The sequence below is a fragment of the Ranitomeya variabilis genome, chromosome 7 (genome assembly GCF_051348905.1).
Source record: "Ranitomeya variabilis isolate aRanVar5 chromosome 7, aRanVar5.hap1, whole genome shotgun sequence".
Lineage (NCBI taxonomy): Eukaryota > Metazoa > Chordata > Amphibia > Anura > Dendrobatidae > Ranitomeya > Ranitomeya variabilis.
In genome coordinates, this window is record NC_135238.1 from 237469503 (window position 1) to 237490374 (window position 20872).

Consider the following 20872-nt stretch of genomic DNA (forward strand, 5'->3'; position numbering starts at 1 on the left):
GCCTTTCCATGGTTTATTCATAGAAATGATCATGGAGCAGAACTACAACAAATCCTAATTCCTGTCCATGTAATGAGTATATTAGACGCTATTCTCCCATGAACAGCTGTGGCGATCAGTGATGGACTCGGGTATCCTACGACAGCTACAAACGTATAAGAGCTGCTCCCTGAAAGTTACTGTATGCAACAAAGTATCTAACAGTTGTATCAATCTCATCAGAATATTTCACTAAAGACCTTAAATTGTGTAAAATATGAAACTAATCATAGAAAATGCACAAAAGAAATCTGCGTATCCCAGGAGCTTGGCCAGGTTCCCCTCCTCCTCTGTACTGTCCTGAGGTCTGGCTATAAGAAAACTGCTGCAGCAGGAGCCTCTCCCCTCTGCTCTGTTCACGGATTTTTAAGCCCTACTACTTTGACAGATTCTGTTCCACAACCAAAAAAGGGAACAGCTCTGCAGGAGATTACCCGTCTTCTCGGCTGGAGATTACCCCTGTCTTCTCTGCCGGAGATTACTCCTGTCTTCTCTGTCAGAGATTACCCCTGTCCTCTCTGCAGGAGATTACCCCTGTCTTCTCGGCTGGAGATTACCCCTTCTTCTCTGCCAGAGATTACCCCTGTCTTCTCTGCCAGAGATTACTCCTGTCTTCTCTGCCAGAGATTACCCCGGTCTTCTCTGCCGGAGATTACTCCTGTCTTCTCTGTCAGAGATTACCCCTGTCTTCTCTGCCGGAGATTACCCATGTCTTCTCGGCTGGAGACTACCGCTGTCTTCTCGGCTGGAGATTACCCCTGTCTTCTCGGCTGGAGACTACCCCTGTCTTCTCGGCTGGAGATTACCCCTGTCTTCTCTGCAGGGGATTACCCATGTCTTCTCGGCTGGAGATTACTCGTCTTCTCGGCCGGAGATTACCCCTGTCTTCTCGGCCGGAGATTACCCCTGTCTTCTCTGCAGGGGATTACCCATGTCTTCTCGGCCGGAGATTACTCGTCTTCTTGGCCGGAGATTACCCCTGTCTTCTCTGCAGGAGATTACCCCTGTCTTCTCTGCAGGAGATTACCCCTGTCTTCTCTGCAGGAGATTACCCCTGTCTTCTCTGCAGGAGATTACCCCTGTCTTCTCAGATGGAGATTACCCCTGTCTTCTCTGCAGAATATCTACAAGTCAGTTTGTTTCCAGAACATTTAAAGACCCTGCGGAATGATATAAAGCGGAGGCAAATGTGTCTCCTGTGTAATTGTATCAATTCTCGGCTTATCGTTACTTTTAAAACCTGCAACTATAACTTCAGTAAAATACAAGTCACAGCTGAGTTTCGCCTCTTATGGCTCCTATTAGACTGGGAAGCTTCAAGTTCACAATGTTGTGCTGAACTCAGAAAACTTCCTTCCAAAACCTCAATCCTGCATTCACTGCCCCCTTAATTCCCGGAGGTTCATGGTCTTATCAGGAAAAAAAGTGATTTCGGCTATTCTGCTTTGATTTATAGCAATGCCTACAAGAGACGACATAAAATCCTGCGCACGTCCGCGCTGTACTCAACTCTTCCAGTTAGCGGGCAAACTCCATATTTCACATCTCAGCGTGGCACAAAATCCAGAAGACATTTTATATCAAGGGGTCAAATGGAACAAATTCACTGCAGCCGCTGAGCAAATATGAAGCCAGTTTCTCTTAAAACAGAAAATGTGGCTTCTTTTTCTCCTGCTGGACACAGAACATTTCCTGTCACTCAAATTCTGCAAAATACGTCAACAAGAATCACAACACGGAGTTTACTCAAACATTAAAAGTTTAAATATTTCCAAGATTTCTGCTTGTTGTCAGTGAATTGCAATATTCATTTAGACTTTGTTAACACACAGTTTTTTTTTCAAGCAGAAACCAGATCACGGGATTCTTCATTGTTGGAGTTTTTCTTTTCTTGAAGTGGTTTTTTGCACTCTTTTGATCGGGTAGTTCCTATTTTGGAGCAGATTCCAACAGGATTCAGTATAAAGAAGTGGCAAACTCTCTTTCCATTTCACCAAACGTTTTTCAAAACCTCTTACAAAAAAATGAAATTGCTCAAAAAATGTCTATTCTGAACAACAAAGTTGTTTTCTCATCGAAATCACTAGGAAGAGTTTTAAGTGTTTTTCGACGAAATGCACTAAACAAAAAAAACATCAAGAGGCTAAAAGTAACAAAAATCTACAGATCTGAGGGATCATTTCCATTGTATCCTTTTTAGAACTTGTACCTGCAGGGCCGGCACAGAGGCTGAACTACGATCAGCAGGAAAATGGCAGCAGCTTCCTTAGTGAGTGCAGAATCAGAAATGAACACTAATACGGCCACATTCAGTATTTGGTCAGTATTTTACATCAGTATTTGTAGCCAAAGCCAGGAGAGGAACAATCAGAGGAGAAGTATAATGGAAACATATTCTCCACTTCTGGATTTATCACCCACTCCTGGTTTTGGCTACAAACACTGATGTAAAATACTGACCGAACACTGACCGTGTGAACGTGTCCTAATAAGACAAAGAAAACTCATGTGATATCTCCACGTCGCACACCTGCCAAGTGACAGACCCAGCTCTGCTACATCCATATTTAGAGGGCCGCACCCCTGCAGTGATATCAGGGGCTTCTTTCTTACCAGTCGCTCCTGTCGGCGTCACAGTTGCAGTAATGCTTCATATCAATGCAGTTTTCCTCCAAGCCACAGGTGCACTGCCCAGGTAACGACCCTCCCCAGTACGTGTGCTTCGCATTGCCTCTTCCGATCCACCAGGTAAAGGGGGCGCCATCTGCAAACACCCAGCACAAAGCCATATTACTGAGCCTGGAGGTTACAGGAATATGCGAGGTCACATAGCGAGATTGGAGATATTCCATTATAATCAGATTATGGCCGAGGTAAACCCACCGGTGACCGCCATATGTGCCCTCTGGACAACAGTGGGGGGTGCTATTCTGCTACACATGTCCATTTATTACCCACAGACTGTAACATAAGTGTTATCAGGTTACATTGTGACTATCATTGAGCCTAGTGATTGGCTGCAGTGGTCACATGATGTTCTGATGTCACCACTGCAGCCAGTCAATGATGACTGGGAGAAACCGCAGAGAGTCAGTGCTGGAGCTGCAGGGGGTGAGAACAGATGACCTTGTTAGTTTTACATAGAAGAAGCCAAAGAACACACAACACCTACAATCAGTGGAAATCTAGGGTGCGTTCACGCTCTTATACCTTCCATGGATCCTTAATATAAAATGAGGTCTCCTTGATTAACTCGATTCTAATCTTCAGTTTTGTGTTTGCAGTTTCTGTGTCAGTGACTCCCACCTTGTAACCAGAGGAACCATTACTACTTCTGAGAACACAAACTCCAATTCCCATAAGTGCAGGAAAAGCACAACGTACGGTCTGTGCTGCAGTCAGATACTTTATTGTCTGTTTCATTACTTTGGTTTCTTTTTTTTTTGTCGTTTGCTATTTTTTCATTGAGTTCCTCAAAAGATCGCAGTCAGCTTGATGAATTTTGCACAAAACCAAACAAACGCTTTTTATATTTAACTTTTTTTTTTTGCATCTTTTTCGCGCAAACAGTTGCATGACCCATTGAAACATTGCACATTTGTATTAAACTGGTGCCAAAAAATAAATAAAATTAGGCAGATTTTCTCCTCCTCTAGGTTACTGGAGTAAAATTACACAAAAATAATGCCACATTCCGAGAAACAAATAATAACTTAGGCTAAAATATTTGGAGAATTAAAACCATGTCCAAAAAAGCAAAGGAAAAACAAACACAAAATCAAGTAAAGGTGACTTAAAAAAAGCACAAATGTAAAAATGAATAAAGGTACAAATAAAAAGTGTCACTATTAGATCTATTTTTACTCCAGAAAAAGGCGCAAAGACAATAATGAATAGTGCGGCCTTTATGATTTTATAACTTTCACTATTTATCTCCCCGTTTAGAATCCTTCTTTCCTCTAGTAGAATTATTATTAGAAATGTTTTTGTTTGCTTTTCACTAACAGATTCCTCCCAGTGTAGGGAGTGTAGACAATCCTTTATGAGCTGTGATGAGTAAAGATTCACACATTTTCCTGCCCTCACAGTTGGCTACAATGTATCAGTGCAGATGTTGTGTATCAGTCTGGAGATCGCACAGTTTTGCTCCTAGTGGATTGTCTAGATCAGATACAACTGTAATCTGTCAAAAGGAAGTAAAATAAAACACAAAGTACTTTAGAAAGTTGCAGAAGATTTCAATACATAATGATTCAGCTTTATATAAAAAGTAAGGCTCCTTCTCTGCATCATTGAGACAATATCTGATGGCATGAGCGCAGCGTACACAGGATCAGTCATCATATTTGACATTTAAATGAACACTTGGTTAATAAGGAAACCACTATAGTATGAGGCTGTGCACAAGGTATCAGCAGAGCCAGGCTCACACAGCACAGACAGGTGGACGGGGATCTGTAGCAACAACTGAAGGATTTCTAAACAATAAAGGAAACAAACATGTTGATTCATTTTACAGCCATTGTGGAACTGAGGAGTACTCCCTGAGAAAGCCACCTGGCGAAACGTACGTTGGGTACTTGTAATTGGTAGCTGAACTTTTCCACATTATTTCACTTTTCTATGATATTTGCATCCACTGGGAATTACTGTGTAAAAGCTATATTTGGTTTTATGGACTTTATTACTATTATTAGTCTGGCCATATGGTTATATTGTGGAAGTTTAATGCTATCTATTGATTATATCCACCCTTTATATGTTTTCCTGTGACTTCCCTGTATAGGAATTTTTCATCCCCTCGTGTTCTTTCATTGTTTTATACATTATATGGATTTCATTTTTATGTATTTCATAGAATTATGCATGTTTTCTGAATATTTTCATGTCTGTTCACCTTCTTTGAGTAGTAATGATATTTAAGAGTGAATATTCATAGAACTAATGTGCATTTATTAGTGATTTTCTTCACTTTGTAGTTGCTTATTCATTTATGTTTGTGTTTATCTTTGTTTTCTTAAAAGTTCTACAATTTTCTAATAGATTTTGTCCTGGGGTAACTTCATAAATGCATTTTGGAGTGAGGTCTGGTTTTGCTGGTAAGTTTATTTTTTTATTCATCTTCATCTTGAGGCTTCCAATTTAAGTTACAAAAAATAAATAAAAAGACATTAAGGATTATATCCATCATTAGGGTAGGTATTGTTAGAAAGTGCTTGAAAAAAAACAAGCACTTTTGCAATTTACTGCTTATAAAAATGTTAAGCTGTTCTTCAAATATTAACAATTTCATTTTCTTTTGTTTACAGGTTGTTGCCTTGGAGACCGACCTCCATAGGTGCCTAGTAATAGTAAGCAAGCATGTGCAGTGATTACAGTCGCCTTTTTTATTAGTTTGTAACACTGTCTAGGATTGCCAGAAAGCAGTGTTAGCTCCTTATCTCGGGCAGTGTCAGTGCAGTGCTTACAAGTGTAGAGATCAGATTGAAGAATCCATTTTGTCTTCCTCTACTCAGAGACGTATATGAAGAAACTTGAGCAAGGTAGACATTTCCTTTTATGGACGCATTCCTTTGCCATATTGTAACCTGCATTCCAGAAGTGAACGTTATCAGTAGAATAGATACTCTTTGTTAGAGAATATGAGCCCTTGTACGCATGTCTGTAAATGCTTATCTCATTCCTATATAAACAGGAGGGGTGAGCCCAGAGAGTCAGAGGCGAGCTCCTGGGCGATCCCTGCATATGAATACACATCTCTTGTGCTGTGTGTTATTACTTGGATCTCTCTACATCAGAAAGCCAGGGACGGATGAGGACTCAACAATTCTGGCGCCTGAACAGGGACCTGAGGAGAGAGTGTTTGCTCGAGATTTACCTGCGGATACGGACAACGGAGATCTGGGATAATGGACGGCAAATGAAAAAACCTGGCCAGGTAAGAGACATTATTAGTTCTCTTTTATCTGCCCTGTATTATCCGAAAGATCTCTATGAGCCGTGTCACGCTGGGTTAGTCTAGTAGTGAGTAGATACCTATAAAACTCGGGTTACCATATTGTATAGATTTATGAGTCTAGTCCCTGGCAGTGTGTGAGCAGTGTGTGAACAGTGTGTGAGCAGTGTGAAGGTTGTGACATGTTGTGAAAGAAGAATAGAAGTACGTAGAACAATAAGCCACGATTGTTAGAACAAGGTTATTGGTGAAGTCAGCCTAACTGGGTTATGAGGTAGCGTCCTTCTGGGAGACCTCCGCCCATGCTTGACTCTCCTATAGAACTTGTTTCTACATTCCCTGGATAAGGTGTGATAGAATGAGCCCAGGACGCGGTTTTCATGAGCCTGGGACAAGTATGCTAACTGACACAGAAAGTTTTGTGATCTGTATGGTGTTGCTGGGTCTGTGTGCATAATAGCACTTAAGTACGTCCTGCATATTAGAAGAAACAGAGCAGACAAGCCCTTCAATATTTTAGCTCCCTAGGAGAGAAGGCAACGAGACGCCACCAACAGAGGAAGTGGTTGTCCAAACGTCACCTGGGGTAGAAATAGCAAATATTGAAAGGATATTTTAGCTCCCTAGGAGAGAAGGCAACGAGACATCACCACAGTGATTGTCCAAACGTCACCTGGGGTAGAAATAGCTAAAATGAGAAATAAACAGACCAAAACTGTCTTAGGACAAGTGGAAGCAGCAGATATCATACAGGAAAGATGTGGAAAGGCAGTCAGAAGTCAGATTAGAAGAGTGAGAGGAAAATTGGGAATTTCAGAAGCACTTATGTTCAGTACAGAATGGGAAAGACTGAGTAAAGAACGAGGTGGAATTATTAAAGACAATGGGTGGGAAGAAATCATACATTGTATGATAGAGGTCTCAAAAACAGCTAAAGAGGAGAATTGGAAGTATGATCCAGACACTTCCAAATGGATCATGGGAAAGGGAAAAAGTTGTAATATAATCCCACCACCTTACCTAGATCCAAAAGCCCAATCATTTGTACCATCTGGAAGAACAGAAGGAGGAAAACAGAGGGAAAGGGGATCTACGGGTGTGATTATGCAGAAATTTGGGCAAAGTATTGAAGAATATAGTCAGGAACTAGAAAATAGCTTTAGGGATGAAGGATTGGATTTGACTGATGCTTCAGTAAGGAGACTTTTTACAAAACAATTAATAGAGGGGCTAGATCCGAAAATCAGAGAAAAATTTAAATCCTCTACTCCAGATTGGAGAACAATTGAACAACCAAATATTGTGAAACAACGATGTTTAGGAATAGCCATGGATATGAGAGAGAATCGTAAGCCTGTTAGAATAGCACAAGCTAATACAGGAGGAAGAGTGAGACACAATTTTCCTTGCCACTACTGTAAAAAGCCAGGTCATTTCCAAAGAGAGTGCAGGAAGAAGTTGGCAGATATAAAGTCAGGCAAATTTGTTCCCAGAAATAACCCTCCCCAAACGGCCAATCAGCAGAAATCTACCATCATAGATGGTCCCATACCAGATTCAGATTGACTCGATGTGTTACAAACTTCCCTAACAGCTAGAAGACCTATGATTCAGGTGAATGTGGGGGGGAGAGAGATTCCATTTTTGATAGATACAGGTGCAACTTCCTCAATTTTGAATCAAGATTTTCTTCCGAATCCGGAAGATATTTCAGAACAAACAACTTTTGCTGAGGGTTATGATGGGGTAATTCGAACACTGCCATATACTGTGCCCCTAGAGGTCTCATTAGGACCTAAATGTTTTGCATCCAGATTTTTGTATGCCAGAGGTGCCCCAACATGTTTGTTAGGAACTGATGTCCTAAAGAAATTAGAAGCTAACATCCATTTTAGGGACGATGGCACAGTTATGTTGACTATCCCTGATGATGCAGAAACATTAGAACAATATGTCAGAATTCAGGCTTTTGAGGATTATGCTGAAGAAAAAGAGTACACCATAGATCTAGATCTCTCAATGGTCCCAGAAACACTGTGGGCACAGGGTGACACTGATGTGGGATTATTGCATATTTCTCCTGTAAAATTATCTGTGCAACCAGGAGCTGTTCTCCCACAGCTCAGACAATACCCTGTGAGTGCCCAGCAGGAATTAGCGATTACAAAACAGATAGAGGAATATAGAGAGAAAGGAGTTTTGGTAGAGATACAATCACCTGCTAACACTCCTCTGTATCCAGTCAAGAAGAGAACTCTTGATAAGGGTTCTATGCCCAAATATCGTATGGTACATGATCTAAGAGAAATAAACAAAGTTCTAGATCCAATCACCCCAGTTGTACCCAATCCTCATACGTTACTATCACAGATACCAGCCAGTTCTCAAGTGTTTACTGTAATAGATCTTTCAAATGCATTCTTCTCGGTTCCTTTACACCAAGATAGTTGGCATTTGTTTGCATTTACATTTAAGGGCAAACAGTTGGCGTGGACACGCCTTCCACAGGGAATGATACACTCCCCTACTCTTTATTCAAATGCCCTACAAACAGTTCTTCAGAGGTTTGAACCCGAACCACAGGTAGTAATTTTACAGTATGTGGATGACATACTACTTTGCTGCCCAGATCTAGAAACTGCAGAAAGGTCCACTGTGAGTTTACTATGTTTTCTAGAAAAAGAAGGGTGTAAAGTGAATAGACAAAAGCTACAAGTTTGTCAGATCAAAGTGGTCTTTCTAGGTCATTGCATTTCTCAAGGTAAAAAGCATCTTACACCTCAAAGAACTGAAGCAATAAGACAGATGAATGAGCCTAGAAATCATAAACAGCTACGAGCATTTTTAGGAATAGTGTCTCATTGTAGACAATGGATTATATATGCCAGTCAACTAATGCAACCACTGTATGACTGTGTAAAAAGTGAACCTTATTTGTTGACAAAAGAAGGTCAGATTTCGTTCCAACAATTAAAAGATGCCCTTGTTTCAGCTCCAGCGTTAGGGCTACCAGACATTTGCGGCTACAGTGTTCTTTGCTGCTCCCCTCTACTATCACATTTGCAAGGCTTCAGACTCTCAATTTAGCTACACTGCTACCTCTCGAGTCTGAAGGGGGGAATAAGGACACTGATCCACACGCAAATTTTTTCCCTACAGACACACATGATTGTACAGAGCTCATTTTACAAGAAACGGTAGGCTTACCCAATGTATCCGAAACACCACTTCAAAATCCAGATTTAGAGCTGTTTATAGATGGTAGTAGGTTTGCAGATGACACAGGTAACTTCCATACAGGGTATGCAGTTGTGTCAGAATCTGAAACTCTCAAAGCAGAACCTCTTCCACCGAAACAGTCTGCACAAGAAGCAGAACTAACAGCATTGATTGAAGCGCTAAAAATAGCTGAGAATCAGACAGCTAATATATACACTGATTCTAGGTATGCACATGGTATTGTGTTTGATTTTGGAGTAATCTGGAGAGCTAGAGGTTACATGACAGCGTCAGGCCAACCTGTAAAACATGCTTCTTTGATCAAACAGATCTTAGAGGCTGCACAAGAAACAAAAGAAGTAGCAGTAATTAAGGTAGCTGCACATGTGAGACTCGACACTAGGGAATCTAGGGGAAATGATAGGGCTGATAAAGCAGCCAAGGCAGCAGCGGTCAAACCCTTACAGCAGGTTCATACTGTAAACCCCACAGAAAATACTGAAGATAGACTGAGACAAGCACAGGAAGATGCAGGAGAAGAGGAGAGGGACAGGTGGAAAAAGGAAGGGGCAGAAGAACAAGCAGGAATTTGGAAGAAAGATGGACTAATATGTCTACCTAGAGCCTGGTACCCGATTGTAGTTGGTGGACTCCACCACCCTACTCATGTGTCTGCAAATGCAATGACACTACTGGCAAAGCAAGTCTGGTTGGCTCCAGGTTTTGGCAACTACGCAAGAGACTATTGTGCAACATGCGTTATATGCCTGGCACATAATCCCGGACAGACAACAAAGACCCCTATGAAGCACCACGTCCGACCTCTCTATCCGTTTCAGCGATTACAAATAGACTTTATCCAGCTGCCAAAAAGTAATGGGTATGAGTATGTGTTGGTGTGTGTGGACATGTTCTCAGGGTGGCCAGAGGCCTATCCAGTTCGGAAGGCTTCAGCTAAAAACACTGCTGTAAAGCTAGTTGCCGAACTGGTGCCCCGTTACGGTCTCCCTGAAGTGATCGAGTCAGATAGGGGTACTCATTTCACTGGAGAAATATTTCAAAATGTACTGAAAATGTTGGGTGTTGAAAGTCAGTTACACACTCCGTACCATCCTCAAAGTTCTGGTAAGGTGGAACGCATGAATGGAACTTTAAAATTAAAAATACAGAAAGCCATGGCTGAAACAGGAAAGCCTTGGACAGAATGCCTTCCACTGGCCCTTTACTCAATACGCAATACCCCAAGGGGTAAGACTAAACTGTCTCCATATGAAATTTTGTTTGGCAGGACTGCCAATTTAGGATGTTATTTTCCACAACTTGTGTTAAATATTGAATCATTGACTTCTTATGTGCAAAATCTTCAGAAACAATTAACTAAGGTGCATGCACAAGTTTTTGCTTCTCTTCCAGATCCTGACAACATTGAAGGAAGTCACAAGTTGGAACCAGGTGATCAAGTCTATGTAAAAAGACACACCAGAAAGGCTCTTGAACCAAGATTTGACAGACCCTTCCAAGTCCTGTTGACAACACCTACATCAGTCAAGCTTGAAGGAAAGGCATCATGGATACATGCAAGCCATTGCAAAAGAGCAGTATAAAACTCATAACATTGATGTTAATAGTATTAACCTCAACGGAGGCATGGGATAAACTGAATTCTCTAACCCCTTTGAATAATAGATTCGTGCAACATCATAGAAAATTAGTACATGACATTTAAATTAAAGGACGTACAACGACTCAGAGATCAGTATGATAAAGACAATGACCAGAATAAGGATAGCTGGTGGTCTGATACTTTCTCTTTTCTCAACCCAGCCAACTGGTTCAGAGGAATCGGTGGGTGGGTTGCTGGGATCATGCAGAGCATAATACATATAGTTATGATTATTGTAGTCATATACGTACTATTCCAGATTGTGCTCAAGGGTATCTCAGTATGCACAGATAAATTTTGTGTAATAGATGCAAGAGTATAAATTTTCTTCTTCATTCTTATGTTATCCTCTAGTGATTCTAATTAATATTACTGTACTAATTTTTGTTTTTATATTTTAGTATACTTATTGCAGAACAAAGAAAAGGTTGTGAGAGTTAAACGGAAGAATTGATAGTAGATTTGATTCTCTTATTGAATACAAGCGTGTACATGTGTAATACCAAAAATAAAGGCTTTGTCTTTGGCCCTGTGGTAATCTAAAATATGGATATGTTAAAGGGGGATTTGTGATAGATTATAAAAGGAATATGTCAAAGGGGGAATTGTAGAGATCAGATTGAAGAATCCATTTTGTCTTCCTCTACTCAGAGACGTATATGAAGAAACTTGAGCAAGGTAGACATTTCCTTTTATGGACGCATTCCTTTGCCATATTGTAACCTGCATTCCAGAAGTGAACGTTATCAGTAGAATAGATACTCTTTGTTAGAGAATATGAGCCCTTGTACGCATGTCTGTAAATGCTTATCTCATTCCTATATAAACAGGAGGGGTGAGCCCAGAGAGTCAGAGGCGAGCTCCTGGGCGATCCCTGCATATGAATACACATCTCTTGTGCTGTGTGTTATTACTTGGATCTCTCTACATCAGAAAGCCAGGGACGGATGAGGACTCAACACAAGCTAGACAGCAGCGGTGGTCGGTCTCCTAGGTAGGCTGGAAACAAAAGAAAAGGGTTACCATCTCAAGAACAGCTGCTAATTTTAATAAACAGTAAATTACAAAAGTTCTTAATTTTACAAGCAGAAACCAACTATACCTATATGTAAAGATGTGAATAATCCTTGAAGAACCCTTTAATTAAAGTGTCTGCCTCTTATGTCACTGTCGCCCAGCAGAGGACGGGTGTGTGGTCGAGCACGACCGCAGGACTCCACATCAGAAAAGGTCAAAGTGAGTTTTCCTAGCGAAGGTGCAGTAATAACCTTCAGCCAAGATGTGGGTTATGAAGCATCACACGACCCTCCAGGACCGGATGTCAGGGGTGTAATCTGGGTAATTGCTGAAATCCCTGATAATGGATTCTGGTGTCTCGCTGAATGTCTCACGAGTCACGACTCACAGAATAAAAGCAGATGCGTTATCCAAAATTAATATACGGTACTTTAATTTACTAAATATTAACGCTGCAATCAAAGTAAAAGCGTCTCTGAGACCCGCAAACAAGGACATGTTAAAGGGAACCTACAATTGTCCGGACGTTCTTGGGAAACTGCTCTACAGGGAACGAAACATGAGCGCCTGATAATGGTCAGAATGATTCCAAACTTGTCAACATTTCCCCCCATTTCCCACATTGAACATGGCGGGAGATGGTGAGCAGAACTGCGCATGTGCTGCCCCCTATTGGCCGATATAATGGCATCTCTGCATGCAGAATGATCTATCGGGCCGGGAGGAGGTGGAATCTTCTCATTGCTTTTGTTTTTTTTAGTTTTATTCTCCTTGCAGACATTTTCTCTGAAAACCACATGGAGCAGCAGAAGTCACAGCCGCCCCCTCAGCGCCACTCGCTCCCAGCTCATTTATCTATCACCGCTCTCAACGGCGAAGATTCATCTGCAGGGCGAGATCCTCCGGAATATAAAGCAGAACGTCTCCGGCTACAGAAAGCCACAGATCAATGGTTCCCGGGATAATCATAGTGATACCGGTGCTGATTACATGGAGGCAGCGGGAGGCGACGACGTCTTATATCAAAACATATTATACAAATCTGCGCTAAATGTAAAATCATTACCGCGCAGCGCTCCGCAACACACAGACGCCTAATTATACAGGAGCTTCAGCGTCTTTATGTGGCTGCTCCTGGGGGGAGACGCAAATTTGTAGTTAATCAATAGAATTCCTGTAATAAAGCTGATATTATATCAATATTACACAGATACAAGAGCAAAACTCTCCATGAACCGGAATTATTAGAGGAAATGGAATGAATGACTCTCTCCTATAAGCAAAAATGTATCTGCAAGGGCGTGGCTCAAAGCAGCCAATGAGATCCCAGCTTTTATGGATACTGCAGTCTGAGAGGTAGTTAGGAGGTAAACCTCCGCCCTATAGGGTCTGTACAAGTCCGTCCCCCGCGGAGTATAAAGACGTTGTGCTCTCTGGATTCACTGTTACCTTATGGATCTGACATTGTAGCAGCCTGCAACTGTTTTCTCCATCACAATTATCCCCCCCATTTGTCTCACTTCAGTCATTTATGTCATTTTCAGGTGCTCGCAGCAATGTAAGAACAAGGATCTGCGCCGGCAAAGGTTGAATCATGGGAGAAAAAGAAAGGTGTGTAATCCTAGAACACCTGGATCTAGTAACTTATTACTGATTTGCTATGGAATATCTACACTTTGTTTGTTTGTTAATCCATTTACTACACAATGTGATGCTCAATGACTAAAGTTTCCCTTTAAAACGCCACTGCTAATACACTGTTCAAAAAAATAAAGGGAACGATTAAACAACACAGTGTAACTCCAAATCAATCACATGTCTGTGAAATCGCCCTGTCCAGTTATGATGCAACACTAATTGTGAATCAATTTCTCCTCCTATTGTGCAAATGGAACAGTCAACAGGTAGAAATGATCAGCAATTAGCAAGACAACTCCTATAAAGGAGCAGTTCTGCAGGGGGTGACCACAGACCATTTCTCTGTTCTCATCCTTTTTGGTTGTTTTGGTCCCTTTGGCATTTTATCATTGCTCTCCCCTCCAGAGTTACAGTAACATGAGGCAGTGTCTACAACTCACAGAAGTTGCTCAGGTAGTGCAGCTCATCCAGGATGGCACATCAATGTGAGCTGTGGCAAGAAGATTAGCTATGTCAATCAGCACAGTGTCCAGAGCATGGATACTAGGAGACAGGCCAGTACACAAGGAGACATGGAAGGGTATATAGGAGGGTAACAACCCAGCAGCAGGACTGCTACCAAATGGAGGCATTGTGCAAGGAGGAACAGGAGGCGCACTGCCAGAGCCTTGCACAATGACCTCCAGCCACCACTAACATCCATGTGTCTGCTCAAACTGTCAGAAACAGACTCCATGAAGGTGGCATGAGGGCCCGACATCCATAAGTGGGTGTTGTGTTTACAGCCCAACATTGTGCAGTGTGATTGGCATTTGCCAGAGAACATCAAGATTGGCAGATTCGACATTGGCACCTTGTGCTCTTCACAGATGAAAGCAGGTTCACACTGAACACATGTGACAGACATGACAGAGTCTGGAGACCTCGTGGAGAGCGATCTGCTGCCTGCAACATCCTCCAGCATGACCAGTTAGGCAGTGGGTCAGTAATGTTGAGGGAAGTCATTTCTTTGGAGGGCCGCACAGCCCCCCATGTGCTCGCCAGAGGTAGCCTGACTGCCACTAGTTACCAGAATAAGATCCTTAGACCCATTGTGAGACCATATGTAGATACACTGGGCCCTGGGTTCCTTTTGATAGATGACAATGCTAGGTCTTATGTGGCTGAAGTGTGTCAGCAGTTCCTGCAAGATGAAGGCATTGAAGCGATGGACTGGCTGCCCGTTCCCCAGACCTGAATCCGATTGAACACATCTGGGACATCATGTTTCGCACCATCCACCAACGTCACGTTGCCCCACAGTCTGTCCAGGAGTTGGCGGATGCTTTAGTCCAGGTCTGGGAGGATATCCCTCAGGAGACCATCCGCCGCCTCATCAGGAGCATGCCCAGGCATTGTAGGGAGATCATACAGGCACGTGGAGGCCACACACACTACTGAGCATCATTTCCCTACTTTGAGGCTTTTCAACTGAAGTAGGATCAGCCTGTAATCTGATTTTCCACTTTGATTTTGAAGAAGATTCCACATACAGACCTCCATGAGATATTAACTGTGATTTACATTGATCATTTTTATGTTTTATTGTTCTCAACACATTCCACTATGCAATGAATAAAGATCTCCAACTGGAATATTTCATTCAGTGATATCTAGGATGTGGGATTTTAGTAGTCCACTCCTACTTCTGTACCTCATGTGCCTCTAGTACACCTTGTGCCCCCTATGTCTTCTGTACATCCTTTGCCCCCTGTCATCTTTGTACCTCTTGAATTCCTGCACCCCCTGTACATCCTGCATCTCTACACCGCCTGCGCCCTTCAGGTTTCCTGTGCACGTCCTGTACCTCCTGTAATTTGTGAATTTGTGCTCCTCCTGTGCCCCCCCCCCCATGTCTTTTGTTCCTCTTCTGCCGGCTTTGTGTCTCTCATACCCCCGGGTCTTCATGTGCCCCTTCAGCTTTCTCTACATCCTGAGCTTCTTGCAGCACCAGTGTTCCTCATGTTTCTTCTTTCCTCTTTTACCTCCTGCACTTAGCTTTCCCCTGGACCTCCTGTGCCCCCTTATACTTTCTAAACCTCCTGTGGCCTGGACGTCCGGTGCCTCCTGTACCACATGTGAACCAACCAATCCCAAGAACAGGGCCTGTGTGAATGGAGCGGTGGATGATCATTTGCAATGGCACTACACTCATTGTTATGGGAGTGCCGAAGACTAGTCGAGCACAGCGGTCTCATGGAGAATGATTGGAGCAGCAGTGCACATGGTCATCCACTGCTCCATTCCCCCAGGGCTCAGTAGAGCGCCAGTTCTTGGGATTGGTGGGGTCCCAGCCGTCAGGGACGTATCAACTATCCCTTTTACAATGGATATGGCACAGCCTCCAAGCTGCACCCGTTTCAGCAGTATAATATTTCTCCATTACCTTTCACTTTTACAGAAATAGTGCACAGCATTCTGAAAAGTTGTAAATTCAAATAAATGAAGACAAACTAAGGAAACAATGTAAAACTGCTGGACATGAGCAAATCTTGAGAAATTGAAAAAAAAATGATTTGTAGCAAATCAATTTGTCACAAGTCTCAAGAGCTGCACAACCTCCAAATGTCCTGAAAAGAGGAGTGTAACCCTCTGACGATTCCTAGGACAGTACTCCACACTTTTCAGGAAGATTAGCACAAACACAGCTTCAGTAATGTCCAAGTGTCCTCAACACAGACGGCTATGGCTAAACAGATGGTAACAATGTATCACTGCTGTGCTGTCAGTGTTTTATAGCTTTCTCTTCCTATCTCCATTGCCTCCCACTATCAAGATTCACTACAAAACATCTGCTGCATTCTCTGCCTCAGCTTTTATACAGGCTCCCTCCTCATTCACTATATTGTAACATGTGATAGCTGCAAGCTTGTGGTCATGGGAGCCTTGTTCAGCGAATGCAATCGACTTCTTAGTAAAAAAAAACTTGCACTGGGCATTTTAAATGAATCAGATGACAAATTATTTGACTTTAATGGGTCCAGTACGTTTCTAAAAAAAAATCACACAAATCTAGTTTCCATCAGATTAATTTCCTCATCTCTCCAAAATCCACCATGGAAATTTTTGGCTTAGAACGTCTTAGACTTTTTCATCTTTCCCCTAAGGCTCCATCGCAGATTCCACCATATTTGATGGGTAAAGCAGGCTGTATACAGAGCAATGATTCCTGCAGAGTGATGGACAGCAACCTTGATCAGCCCCATCATAAGGCAACAGGATCCCCTGTTAATCAGCCCAATCCTATATAGAGGCAGACCCTTAGAGCCAGATTCATATATTGGACCATTTCATACTGCAACTTAGTATCTACATCCGTAATAGAACAAGCAAAACTCTAGATATTCCCGGCACATAACACGGTAAATTAACCCTTGCAGTCCTGCTGGGATTTAATAGCAGCGGAGGTCTCATACCCACTAAGGAGCCCGAATATAAATCAGGGGACGAGGAGCAAACCCTCATTATATGTCGATTTCTATCATTATGTTTTCTCTTCCTAATGAGGCTTTACTGACGCCGCAGGAAACTGGAAAGAAGGAGGCAAAATATTTGTAAGCGAAGGCAGAAGATATTTAGGTAAATGTTGTATATTTATACTGAGAAGGGCGTCACATAGAAAACTCAATAATGCAGTGCTGGGAAAATCAGATTTTACCCCCTGATGCCATACTGACAGGTCTCCAAAGTCTCCGGATGCGGCAGGACGGCGACAATGTTGCACTTTGTACGAGGAGGACACAGATGGACGGATGTAAGACAAGACATGACGGGGCTCACTTACTGGGAGAATTCAGCAGGCGGGAATGTCTGCAGTAATACGCCACCTCCTGCTCGCAGTACTCCGCATTGTTCATCATGGCCACCAGCTGATCCGCTCCGGAGCTGTAGTTCAATGACATAGAATACGCTCTCCCGGAGGATGATGATGGCGGCACCGGCGTCACCTCCGTAATGTTGTGCCGAACAACCGTCCAGGTCTTCTCCTCTGTAAGAGACAATTATAAAACCACAATTAACTACAATGTATCAATATCCAAACAGTTGTGCAGCGGGGAACAATAAAGAGAACCTGCTCTCTTCATGTAACCCCTCGGGGAGGACTGCTCTCTTTTATCCCTCCTTCCCCACACCTGCGCCCTGCTCCCTGTAAGGTCTTTGCTTCAGTTTTCTAGTAGAGATTAAATCAAATCTGTAGTGAATTTTCTGAAATGTTCTGCACCTGTCCAACAATTTGCAATTCCCTCTGTGTGAATTGCCAAAATGATTGTTGCTGCCCTATTACACTTTGCAAAAGATTGCATCAGACAGAGAAGTCTCACATGACCTCAAATGTGGCCAGGCAGCCGTACCATAATGCCTTGCAGCTATCACATCACATGGTATAGCACAGCCAATCAAGAAGGATTTCAGAGCCTATATAAAAGCTGAGGCAGGGAATACAGCAGCCATTTTAGAATGAATCTGGATAGTGAAAGGACGTCACAGCTCAGACATAGAGATAGAGAGGAAATATCATAAAACATTGAATATATATTATATATAGTGTGATTTTTCCATCTGCATTGCAACAATGTAGAAGAATTTCTTCACCAAAAAGGGTAGGTGTTGGATTTGACAATCCGGCGACTGCGTTAGTCTCTGCTGCTTTGTTCTTTTACTGCAGGATTTGGACAGAGTTTTGTAAAACCCAATTCACTTGCATTCATATAGAAAATCTGCAACAAATCTGCCACATCTGAATGAAATCTAATATTTCTCCCAACAGAGGGTTTGCTACAATGTATCCAGTGTGGATGACAATCCTCTGTGAGCTTCACAGTCTAGACACCACATAGACACATAGTGTCTGTACGGATACATTGTAACAAGAGAGAGACTTGTGCTGCTGCTGATGTACTCGGCTCCAGGAGGATTGTCTAAACGGGATATAATTGTAACAAACCCTCAGCTGTGACAAGTATTCGGTGTCTCGGTTTTCACACTTTGTGAGCAGGAAAGCTCTCATTTAACAAGAGAAAGAGAGAACTTGAAAACGATGTAAATGATCTCATTACACAATTCATACATGGATTATCTGGGTCACACATTTGCTTGCTGTCATGATCCAGTCCGGAGTTTGTTTTCTGCTAATTCCCTCTCTTGACTGGTCATGTGGGGGTTAACACCCTCTGCCTCATTTTGGAGCTGGCTGGGCTTTTTCAGTCCTCTGCAGTGTGCTGGCCAGCATCAGTGATAGTTCATGCTTCCAGGCTAGAGCAGCTGACCCGTATACCCTGGGGATCCTCCTGCTTCTGACTTCCCGTATTTGTGTGAGACCCGTTCCCTGTCCCTGACGTAGTGTTCGTCTGGTGGTTTTCCTTACAGTGTATGACTCGGCCTGACCTCTGTACCCCGCCTCTTGCTTTCCATCTCTGATACCTCATTCCCCGACCGGCTTTGACTTCTGGCTTGTACCCCGACTTCGTCTTGCATCTCACATTTTGGATACTGTGCTTCCATTTGGCTCTGACTTCTGGCTTGTCTCTTACTTCGTGCATGCTGTGACCTCTGGTACCTCTGCTTTTGACAGTTTCTAACTCTGCTCGTCTGACCACACTTTCATTACCTGTGACACTTGTGCAGCTGCTCAAAGTTGCTACACTGTTAGGCCGGGGTCACACATGCGTGTTTTACGTACGTAAGAGCGCAAAAACTACGTACGTAAAACTCGCATTACATACGGCACAATGCTTCTCAATGGGGCTGCTCCTATTAGCCGTATATTACGGTTCAGTATTATACGGCTTTCTACGGCCGTACAAAATCGCAGCATGCTGCGTTTGTCAGCGTATTGCGCAAATAATACGCCAATGAAAGTCTATGGTGGCGAGAAAAATACGGATTCCACACTGACCAGCAGTGTGACTTGCGAGAAATACGCAGCGCTGTTAGTGAAAAGTCGGTAATTCAATTGCCGGCTTTTCATTTCTCCTGCACAAACCCGACAGGATATGAGACATGGTTTACATACAGTAAACCATCTCATATCCCCATTTTTTTGCATATTCCACACTACTAATGTTAGTAGTGTCTATGTGCAAAATTTGGGTGCTGTAGCTGCTAAAATAAAGGGTTAAATGGCGGAAAAAATTGGCGTGGGCTCCCGCGCAATTTTCTCCGCCAGAGCGGTAAAGCCAGTAACTGAGGGCAGATATTAATAGCCAGGAGAGGGTCCATGGTTATTGGCCCCCCCGTGGCTACAAACATCTGCCCCCAGCCACCCCAGAAAAGGCACATCTGGAAGATGCGCCTATTCCGGCACTTGGCCACTCTCTTCCCACTCCCGTGTAGCGGTGGGATATGGGGTAATGAAGGGTTAATGTCACCTTGCTATTGTAAGGTGACATTAAGCCAGATTAATAATGGAGAGGCGTCAATTATGTCACCTATCCATTATTAATCCAATTGTTGGAAAGGGTTAAAAATCACACACACACATGATTTAAAAGTAGTTTAATGAAATAAACACAGCGGTTGTTGTAATAATTTATTGTTCTCTCAATCCATCAGGAACACCCTCGCTTGGAAAAATAATAAACGCACAAGATACATACCTTCTGGTGAACCGTCTCGTCCCACGAAGTAATCCATCTGAAGGGGTTAACTAATATTACAGGCACGAGCTGCGATAAACCACTCGCTCGTGCCTGTAATCCCCGGGTGCTGAAAGGAAAGCAGGATCTATACTTACATTCAGTCGCGGTGATGCGCCCTCTGCTGGATGTTCTCATGAACTGCAGCCTGGGAACTTTTTCCCACACTCCAGGTCATATGAGGACATCCACCAGGGGGCGCATCACCGCGACTGAAGGAAATGTAGGTCAATGACCTACATTTCATTCATTCGCCGGGGAATTACAGGCACGAGCACCGCTGCATTTAGCAGGGCTCCTGCCTGTAATATTAGTTAACCCCTTCAGATGGATTACATCGTGGGACGAGACGGTTCACCAGAAGGTATGTATCTTGTGCGTTTATTATTTTTCCAAGCGAGGGTGTTCCTGATGGATTGAGAGAACAATAAATTATTACAACAACCGCTGTGTTTATTTTATTAAAATCCTTTTTAATCATGTGTGTTTTTTAACCCTTTCCTACAATTGGATTAATAATGGATAGGTGTCATAATTGACGCCTCTCCATTATTAATCTGGCTTAATGTCACCTTCCAATAGCAAGGTGGCATTAACCCTTCATTACCCCATATCCCACCGCTACAGGGAGTGGGAAGAGAGTGGCCAAGTGCCAGAATAGGCGCA

The 20872-nt window shown here is 42.8% G+C and overlaps 1 protein-coding gene across 1 annotated transcript in view; it reads right to left on the bottom strand.

Moving 5' to 3' along the window:
• CNTNAP5 (contactin associated protein family member 5) overlaps positions 1-20872 on the bottom strand; it is a 251802-nt gene that overhangs the window by 47018 nt on the left and 183912 nt on the right. Inside the window, exons 13-14 of the mRNA XM_077273262.1 lie at positions 17356-17559; positions 2653-2803 (exon numbers count right to left, since the gene is read on the bottom strand). Coding sequence (XP_077129377.1) covers positions 2653-2803; positions 17356-17559 — 355 coding nt within the window. The remainder of the gene's footprint in view (positions 1-2652; positions 2804-17355; positions 17560-20872) is intronic.